Raw genomic sequence first — 10929 nt, 5'->3', positions numbered from 1 at the left:
AACTGGTGATTCCGTATTCGGTAGCCAGCGACAGACGAGGTCACATCGAACGAAGGTAAATCTCAGTAAGCTAAGGTATGAGTAGAGAACATTTGTTTTCTGTTGGTACTTTTGGATCAAACATTGCGTTTGGTTTAATCGTCTTGACGATAGAAACTTGATACCTGGAAATATTCTGAAGCCTGTCTGCGGAGTATTCATATCACAACACTGTTTGTTGAAGTCACGACACAATAGGATTCAGTTGCTTATCAGGGCAGCTATTCAAGGTTATAACACACTAAATAGTTGTTGTTCTTTATTCTATATAAAATTGACCTATTTCCAATGACCGCAGCACACATCAGGACCCATTTTAAATTTCTGTAACTTACATTTTCTTGAAGAATATTGTCAGTGCTAACTAAAAATCAAAAGAAAAGTGAGGGTCATGTTTGATGCAAGAAAAATAATTTCAGTCAAACACAAACTGCAAAATCAGCTAAAAAATGAGACCCCAAATTATACTGGTGGCGTATGATCTAAGTTTCCATGAAAAATTTTGTCATGTTGTTATTTTATTATGAAAATGTTACCTACATGTCAAGCATAGATCTGTCATGTGATTTGTGCAAAAAAATTGCAAAAAAAAAAAATAAGGAAAATAGCTCTACAGAGCAAACAAAATGAGGACTATTTGTATCCGCCATTATGCGATACCATTTTTTTCGCGCCATTTTTCTATTTAGTGTCTGTATGCCTCAACAATTTTGACTGATAGATCCGCCATTAAGTTGTGACCTAGACGTAGTGCATGTCGGAAATGTTAGTATAGCGATAGTAATATATTACAGAACTTTACAATGAGTAGTATCCGGTATGTGGGACTTGAATTAAAGTATCCAGTCAGTTGTTAAAATGTGAGGCAATAAGTATATTCATGTATCTGCAATAAGTATACACATGTATCTCTTGCATACCAAACTGGAGTTTCCGGTGAATTCATCGATGCTAGGAACCCCGGGATGTAAGATGACTCTCGTGCTGTAGATGACGTATTACGAACTAGATCTGCGTAGTAGATCCTTGTAGTAGCCATTATGTTTTTACGTAAAAATCAAAATTTTTAATACCTTTATAATTCTTTTTTGCTCCCTATAACATAGTTTTGAATTCAAATACGTTATTTTACGGGAAAAAAACATAACGTTTTACTGTAGATGATAAAACAATACAAGAACTGTTGTAGGCCTATTGCTAATACATTTTTAATTCGCTATTGTAAGAAAAAAATGCTATTAGAAAGATTTTTTGGTGTGTGTGTGTGTAGGGGCGGGGGGAGGTGGTCGTTAACGTCGCACTGACACAATTATAGGTCACATGGCGAGTTTTCAGCTTTGATAGTGCAGGAAGACCCCAGGTGCCCCTCCGTGCATTATTTCATCACAGATGGGCACCTGGATAGAATCACCAACTTTCTAACATGAAAAATTTAACGCCCCGAGCGAGGCTCGAACCCACATCGGTGAAGGGATTTGAAGTCAGCGACCATAACGAATCGGCCACGGAAACCCTTTTGTCTGAATTCATTTTTGCTTTTCTTTATTGATATGACATGCAAGAAAAAAGATTCAATCACTTGTGGTAGGTGCAGATGGGAATATCCAGCTCTCAGGCAACTGTTTACATTGCGTTAACGAAAATATTGGTGAAGATCAATGAGTGCCAGGCCAGACTAACGAACAATAACAGTCAACAAAAAGATTATTGATAATTGTTATAAACAATCTTGTATTATATTCCTATTTTAGTCCTATGTTGTTAACCAAATTCTAATCAAATTTATCCAGCAAGGCCAATAGAAATACACAGGACTAAGCAGAAAACGTATTGTTCAAAATATATGTATACTGTTTCTAAACATTTGAGTAAGTCAAAGTTTTACTATTTTTATTTCCAAATACATTTGCATACCTAATGCATGTTAAGAATGCCTTTGCCCATGGTTTGGTATCAACATGAACCCTGAAAATGTTGCATAAATCTCGTGCGGTTCTCCGAACAGCTGACTTGATCCGTGACCCCTTATGTACACTTGGTCGCCTACAATCAGAGCAATAGGAAATAAAGGTTACTTCAACTGAAATTATATAAGATGTTACATAAATCTACAAACATGATTGTTGTTTCCTGTGTGTAAGACAATTATATACCGAAAACCCTGTAACATGCGTCAGTAGGTAGTTTCTGTCTCACTTGCTTGTTACAATCCTGCCCAAACATGTGGAAGAGAAAACAAATAACTAAGAGGGTGGCTGCATAATGGATGAAAAAATAAAAAAAATGATAGCCAAGTAATTATACTTAGAGATATAATGGCCCTAGACCGCCATTAGGTGATATAGATATGATGGCCCTAGACCGCCATTAGGTGATAGAGATATAATGGCCCTAGACCGCCATTAGGTGATAGAGATATAATGGCCCTAGACCGCCATTAGGTGATAGAGATATAATGGCCCTAGACCGCCATTAGGTGATAGAGATATAACGGCCCTAGACCGCCATTAGGTGATAGAGATATGAAATCTTGCAGTAGCTACAATTATACAATCAAAAGCAAAAACAGACAAATGAAGTGATTGGGAGGTTTAAGGTAGCTCTGCACGTTTGATAAACCGGAAGTAATGGCGTAACGTCATTTATCCGGAAAACAAAGAATAATGCCTGGATTCGGGGTACGGAAACGAAAATCATTTTATGAATTAATGGCAACCAGTGAGTAAATTTATTGAAATGGCACTGTTACTTTCTTCATAAAGTTAAAATATGATATTAAAACATCTGACACTTAAATAATTCAAAATAATGTCTTAAAATTTGCTTAAAATAGGCGGTTCACTTTAATCATAGCCAAATATCTCAAAAATAAGTACACGGACCTATACATTTTATTTCACCATATTATAGGCCATATATTTATTTACAACTGTGAGAAGTTTCATTAAAATCTACATTGTAGAAAAATTTCTATTCACGAAAATGTTATGAAAGTTGCGATTTCCCCATAGACTCCCATTACGAAAACTTGCATGAGGTCGAAATTTTTCAAATCAGTCTAGCAAAAAATCAAGCACACGACCCTATCTTTTTTATTTGCTTAATTTTCTTAGTATATTCTGAAGTTTTGAAAAATAAGAGTTTAATCAAATTCTACATTGTAGAAAAAATTTCGATCGTAACGTGCAGAACTACCTTAATATATGACCATCATGTCCCTGAATCGCTCAACCAACATCCACAGCTGGACTGCCTATAATAATCTTGGCATAAGGGTTATGACGTTCTATGTATGTGTTTTTCGCAGGACTTGAGTTTCACTTGAAATGTGTGATATTTCTATCTAAAACAGTACATGATGGCACCATTTACCGGGAGGTTGAACCACTATATGCAGCCCGTCTGGGCGTTCCAGATGTTTAAAGCACTGGTATTGGCAATAGGGGTAAAACGACCTCAGGGGTGGGGGTGCGGTCATGGCTGTTTGTTACAATAAGGCGGTAAATATTATCATTGTTCATTTATGATATTGTTGTAATAACTATTATTTTTTATTATTATGTACAACGCCATTGAAAATATCATTTATAAAAAAGGCGTTTAATCAAATTGTTCAGTTGCAGTTTTGTGATTGCATATGTCATGTTTTGTTATTTTCCTACGTATCTGCGATGTGCCACGTGTTTAATTGTAAAGCGCCTTTGAACGTATATTACATATGAAAAGGGCGCTCAACAAATCTGGTATAATAATAATAATAATAAAGAACAATGCTGGTGGATTTATTTAAATCATTGCCAGCGGTTTGAGATGATGATTTTCAAAGTTTTCCAAAAAAGGCCATATAGGAAAAACAAGCCCCATCCCACTGGCCGCCATGTTTTTTTTCAACGAAACAAAATCAGTAGATAATAGGGGGTCACTGAATAAACTTTGCTTTGAAATTGTTTTCAAAACTAGCCAGCTGTTTCAGAGAAAAAATCAAAATTTTACAAATAGTCATACATGTATAAAGACATTGCTGTGAAACTATCTAAAAGTCGAGCCAGCAGTTTCAAAGGAGTAGATTTTCAAAGTGACCCATATAGTCACACAGGGAAAATTAGCGCCTCATGAAGGCCATATCTAGTAATGAGAAATAATTAACTGTAAGAATTTGGCAGGGTGTCACCAAAGGAACATTTTCTGTATTTTTTTATCAATCGGGCCAGCAGTACTGATTCAGAGAAAATTTTATAAAGATTTCAATAAAGGAAATTGTTGCGAACTTGCTTTATCGTAACAAAGCGGAGAGCTTAAAAGGCATTGCTAATTAACAAAGAAAAATCACAAAATGAAGGGAGGGTGTAAAGGGGTGGGGAGAATGAGAAGCCTGGGACCGGGCTGTATAAAGGGATGGGGAGAACGAGAAGCCTGGGATCAGGCTGTATAAAGGGGTGGGGAGCATGAGAAGCCTGGGACCGGGCTGTATAAAGGGGTGGGGAGAATGAGAAGCCTGGGACCGGGCTGTATAAAGGGGTGGGGAGAATGAGAAGCCTGGGACCGGGCTGTATAAAGGGGTGGGGAGAATGAGAAGCCTGGGACCGGGCTGTAGAAAGGGATGGGGAGAATGAAAAGCCTGGGACCGGGCTGTATAAAGGGGTGGGGAGAATGAGAAGCCTGGGACCGGGCTGTATAAAGGGGTGGGGAGAATGAGAAGCCTGGGACCGGGCTGTATAAAGGGCTGGGGAGAATGAGAAACCTGGGACCGGGCTGTATAAAGGGATGGGGAAAATGAGAAGCCTGGGACCGGGCTGTAGAAAGAGGTGGGGAGAATGAGAAGCCTGGGACCGGGCTGTATAAAGGGATGGGAGAATGAGAAGCCTGGGACCGGGCTGTAGAAAGGGCTGGGGAGAATGAGAAGCCTGGGACCGGGCTGTAGAAAGGGGTGGGGAGAATGAGAAGCCTGGGACCGGGCTGTATAAAGGGGCGGGGAGAATGAGAAGCCTGGGACCGAGCTGTAGAAAGGGGTGGGGCGAATGAGAAGCCTTGGTCCGGGCTGCTTTTGGTTGAGCCTCTCTAGCTTATAACTTCTGTCAAATTGTTTGAAATCTAATCATTGACTTCAGAGGAAAGATGCGATCTTTTATTGATTGATTTCATTTTAGTTATTTTGGTAGGGGGCGCTATATATAGATAACCAAATTTAGAGAATTCTGATCACCGATTTCGGAGTGGAAGCTTTTTTTTTCTCAAGTTTTCACACTATATGTATAACTATGAAAAAACATACCTAACATATGACGGCTATGTTGTTGTTGCTGCTGTAGTAGCCTGGTTTTATTAAGTGATATGTATTTCATTTTATTTGCTTTTAGAGCGGTCATTCCTGTGGTTTTATTTTATGAATTATTTTCGTTGATTTCAGAGGGAAAACTTATATATACTATATATATACGAAAAATAAGCCCAACATACAAGCCATTATTTTTCATGTTAAATGCTATTGTGTCATGTGTTTTTATTGATGGGTGGTGAGTTTGATTTAAGCGTTTGCTGTCAAGAGTCAACAGAAAATCAAATATAACAAGATAACTGTGAAGTGTCAACAAGATAACTTTGAAGTGTCAACAAGATTGATAAAGGAGTTTCAGAGATATTGTTTAAAGCAATTGTTTTCGTACTGGCATAACACAGGCACAATGTCACCACAATACTAGTAGTATGTGAACTAAAAGAAAAACAAACTCATAAAAGAAAATAATTGGGCGTATTAAACAAAAAAGCTTTGCTTTTATGAGCGAAAACATATCGATTCTTCGTAATCCTAGAATACTTGTAAAACAACAAGCGCTGTCACAGGAGACAGCGCGCTCGACTATTTCAATGTTGGGTAGTGAAACTGGGCACATCTGAGGAAGCTGGAGCTGTCACTGGAGTGTTTAATGACTCCAATGGTGGATGAAGATATTGCACAATAGCTTGAGTCTGTGTCAAAAATATTAAGTAATAAAGAGAGGTAAAGATAAAGTGTATCCTGTATCAAAACACTATATAATTATAATCCTAAGCAAAAAGGGGAGCAAAATTCATAAAATATTGGTGCAAGAGTTATGCACCTTGTGTCATATGATGTGGGTGATGATGTGGAACAACTACTTCAAGTTTGAATCAAATGCATTTCGTAATAACTGAGATATAGTGAAAATGCATCAAAATTAACCTTAAATTGTAAGTAAAAAGGGGTATAATTTATGAAATATTGGTGCCAGAGTTATGCACCTTGTGTCATATGATGTGGGTGATAAGGTGGAACAACTATTTTAAGTTTGAATCAAATCCATTTTAGTAATAACTGAAATAGAGTGAAAGTGTATCAAAACTTTAACCTGAAATTCTAAGTAATTAAGGGGGATAATTCATGAACTATTGGTGCAAGAGTTATGGCCCTTGTGTCACATGATGTGAGTGATGATGATGAACAACTTGAATCAAATCCATTTAGTAATAACTAAGATGTAGTGAAAGTGCATCAAAACTTTAACCTGAAATTCTAAGTAAAAAGGGGGATAATTCATTAAATATTGGTGTGAGAGTTATGGCCCTTGTGCCATATGATGTGGGTGATGATGAGAAATAACTATTTTAAGTTTACAGCAAATACATCAAGTAATTACTGAGATAAGGAGAAAAAAGAGAAAGTGTAAAAAAAAATTTAACCAAGGTGGGGACGCGGAAAGACGCCGACGCCGACGCCGGGTTGAGTAGGATAGCTCTCCATATACTTCGTATAGTCGAGCTAAAAACGGGATGATGTTTAAAATAATCAATATTCTTACCGTCAATAAGAGGCAGAGTAACAGAATTACTGGCATATGCAAAGTAAGCATTGTTATGCGCAAAGCCACTCATCTCGTACGCATTATTCTTAAAAAATTCCAACCACATCTGTCCATTCTGAAGGCAAAGAGAAGTAAGTCTAAGTCTTGATCACGTACATTTTGTTTATTTTTTTTTGTTGTTGTTGTTTCACGTTTTGATTCATATTTTGTTTCATGTCTTGTTTCAAACGGAGCTACATATATGAGGCTGTCACATATAGTTTGTTTTATAAAGAGCTACATAATTACGATTCTGTCACGTCTCTGTGACGTTTGTTTTGTTTAAGTTTTAAAGCTAAAATATGGCATTTTGTTAATACATTGAGGTTGTCGCCACAAATCCATTTGGCTTAGCACTATCGTTGTCAAAAGTATTCCTTTTTTGGCCTGTTTCCATTGAACCAACATTGTCATGTTTATAATAATTACTCACCCTTTCTGTAAGTCCATGATAGATGAAGACATACACTCCAGTATGTGGACAGGTAAATATTCCTGTATTACTGTCATAACCATCACCTGCAATCAGATTCACATTCATCTAGAACTGATGTCTCACGACACTAATGCTTCACTGATGTCTCACGACACTGATACGAAACTGATGTCTCACGAAACTGATGCCTCACGAAAATGATGCTTTACGGAGGGCGATAGTCATGGTGTTTTAGCATTAAGCTCGGGAAGAAAGTGAAACAAGGACTTCGATCAAAGATGTTTCTAATGCGTATTTGCCCGTGTGCACTGTATTATGTATGATTGTACAAAATCCTGTATCTCTTAATATCAAAACAATTTCATAACAATACTCAATAACAAACATATTTTTTTTTACAATTATATTTACTAAACAATGATACCAGTATTTGTCCACACTCTGTCAAATGCAACGCTTGCGTTTTCTGCCAAATCGACGTGATGCGTGAGTCCCGCAGAAAATGCAACAAAGGTGCGTATGGCTGAGTCTGCTCTGAGAACTGAAAAAATATGTTGTCGTAAAGTTACGGGAAAATTAGATTTCAATGTTTTTGCAAATAGCTTGGTCCGAATGACCGAGTATTCTTGCTCGGCTTATGCTTACCGAGTGCTTGACAATAATTATGACAACTAAATGCTTATCACGTGTGATTACAGATACGTCATTACATGCCCTGTGTATAGTCATGTAACTTTACATAAGCTGTATGGAACATTCGTATGTCTGTAGACTTAATTTGTGCGGATTAATATCGATTTATAGCACGGGAGGGGATACAACAAATATTATTTTATTCCATAAAGGCACCGCTTAAATATGTTGTGCTTCCGGTAGACTATGTGAATAAATTTCGCAGAAAACAGGTATTTTATATTTGTAAATGAATTTTGCGGAATTACATTGCTTGCCATAAAATCGCGATGCATGCAACGAGTATATATACCTAGCACGGAGACATTAAACCTGATTAATCCTACCGTAAAAATGGCGGTGTTACAAATCTTCATACTTTTGCGGGTATCATAATCCCTCTGATTTTTATATTCATGAATTCAAATACAACTATATCAGCTAAAGTTACTGCAAAAAGCACGTAATTCATATGCTTTTGGAGCAACATATTGTAATTTGCAGCACTGATATCATATTCTTTATTTAATCAAGGGATTATGATTACCGCTGCAAATGATTGAGGGATTTTGCACCATAATTATTTCAGTGGGATTATCAGGGGATTTGATATACACTCCTAGCACGTAAGTGCATGTACCTTACCTGTATTTGTAGAAGTGACAGAGAAAAACTTATCCTCCGTGAAGCGGTATGACTGAAAATTAGCAACATTTTTATCAACAGATGTTGTTGTAATTTCCCATGCGCTTGCTTAAATTTTGCCCTGGAAACCTTCCGTATGCAAAACCCCACCCAGAAAAAGAAAATTATGGTGATCACTTTGCTAGAAAAATGTTTTTGGGCGAAAAACCGAATGGGATACATATTTTGTGCATGGGCTACATATGTGGTGCATTAGACTTTTTAGAACTATACAGATCTTGAGCTTAAATGGTACCTGCATAAAGAAACGAGCTGGAAATACTTGCCAAATATAGGTCACATTATTCCAAAAATTATATACATGTATATTAAATGGATAACATATTAGAAACGAGCACAGCTTTAAGCTTACATATGACGCTGTAGAACACTTCCACGAAGGATTCAACGCATCTCTCCTAAATCCGAAGGCGTTTATGTGTTGCTTATGTGTGTTGACCTGTGAATGTTGGAAATATGTATGTATAGTTTGGTGTATATATAGCATATTAGCTGCCGATACGGTCTGTGTAATTATATGTTATTGAACCTAGTGTTCTTTTCATGTTTGTTTTACTCGTTCATGTGCGCCTCTATATATATCTTCGGCGGTATTTTGTATCGTTAACTGTGGAAATTCTTTATCTTTGAATCATGTACGTGAACTGAGTTACAGAGGCAAATATCTGTGCCTCTGGCAACTGACTCGAAAATAAAATGTAATAAATACTTCAGGTTCTGGGATTTCAATTCAGGAGGTAATTTTGGTTTGCCCGATACAGAACTATTGGCCCGGCCGCTCCAATACATAAGATATTGTGGACCTGGCTCTTACTTGTGTTGAACTACGCAGTAACTTCGCAAGCTTGACCTATATAGTTTATGGCAATATGCTGCAAGATACTCGGTCAAAAATTGTGCGAATATAACTGAGCATGGTCATTAAATTATGAAATATGTCCTGGGCCCTTTATTTGATTAAGTTATCTACCAGACGCAGCTATGTTCTGATTATATGACCGAGTACCTCGCAGTATATCCTTCCTCCTATATTTCCACAAACTATGACAGGCCTAGAATGTGGAGTTGCGGTATACATGTAACAACGTAGTTTTACACAAGTAAGTGCCAGGTCCACAATATCATATGTACATGTAGTTGAGAGGCTGGGCCAGTAGTTCTGTATCGGGCAAACCAAAATACCTCCTGAAACACCTTGACCGTAAAGTATTTATTACATTTTATTTTTGAGTCCGTTGCCCGAGACAGATATATTGCTCTATAACACAGTTCACGGACAGACAATTTCAACAGTTAACGATACAAAATACCGCCGAGGATATATATAAAAGCGCACATGAACGGGTAAAACAAACATGAAAAGAACACTAGGTTCAAGAACATATAAGTACGCAGACCGTATCGGCAACTAATATACTACACACAAAACTATACATGCATATTTCCGACATTCACAGGTCAACACACATAATTCTGGACTGATGAGGCATATACTTGGCACGTATTTCCTGTTCGTTTCTTTATCCAGGTACCATTTAAGCTCAAGATCTGTGGAGTTCTAAAAAAATCTAATGCACCACATATGTAGCCCATGTACAACATACGTATCCCATTCGGTTTTTCGCCCTAAAATATTTTCTAGCAAAGTGATCGCCAAATATTTTTTCTTCTGGATGGGGTTTAGCATACGGAAGGTTGCGAGGGCAAAATTAAGCAGGCGCAGGGCAACTTAACAACATATTTCCACCTGTTGATAAAAATGTTGCTATTTTTCCGTTAAACCGCCTCACGGATGATACGTTTTTCTCCGTCATTTCTACAAATACAGGTAAGATACATGCACTTACATGCTAGGTAATGTATACTCGGTTGCACTGCATCGCGATTTTTCGGCAAAACAATGTCATTTTTACAATATTCAATCACAAATAAAAATCTCACGTATTTTTCTGCGAAATGTTTACCACATATGTACTACCGGAAGCACAACATATGATTTTAAGCGGTGCCCATTTGGGAATACATATGTTGGATCCCCTCCCGTGTAATGGGAAAGAGACAGGTTTGGAATAAAATGATGTAATACAAAGACAATCTTCACAACATGATTTTCCCATATGAAGATAGACTCAAACAAGTGGTAGAAGTTTAGTATTGTGTATAAGTTACAGCGTAATCTGTCCTGAATGATTGATGAATGATAAATGTTTCCAATGG

General features: G+C 37.3%; 1 protein-coding gene across 1 annotated transcript; it reads right to left on the bottom strand.

The window, feature by feature from the left end:
* Positions 1-1914: 1914 nt before the first annotated feature.
* On the bottom strand, positions 1915-8585 carry LOC123537881 (complement C1q-like protein 3). The gene is made up of 5 exons (XM_053529783.1): positions 8555-8585; positions 7760-7876; positions 7333-7418; positions 6858-6975; positions 1915-2082 (listed from the first exon to the last, which is right to left on the bottom strand). The coding sequence occupies exons 1-5, from the start codon at positions 8583-8585 to the stop codon at positions 1964-1966; spliced, it is 471 nt and encodes a 156-aa protein (XP_053385758.1). The 3' UTR covers positions 1915-1963.
* Positions 8586-10929: the final 2344 nt, after the last annotated feature.

This window comes from Mercenaria mercenaria, chromosome 18 (genome assembly GCF_021730395.1).
Source record: "Mercenaria mercenaria strain notata chromosome 18, MADL_Memer_1, whole genome shotgun sequence".
In the NCBI taxonomy this organism is placed as follows: Eukaryota; Metazoa; Mollusca; class Bivalvia; order Venerida; family Veneridae; genus Mercenaria; species Mercenaria mercenaria.
The sequence above is the reverse complement of the archived record's forward strand: the minus strand, read 5'-3'. Positions and strand labels throughout refer to the sequence as shown.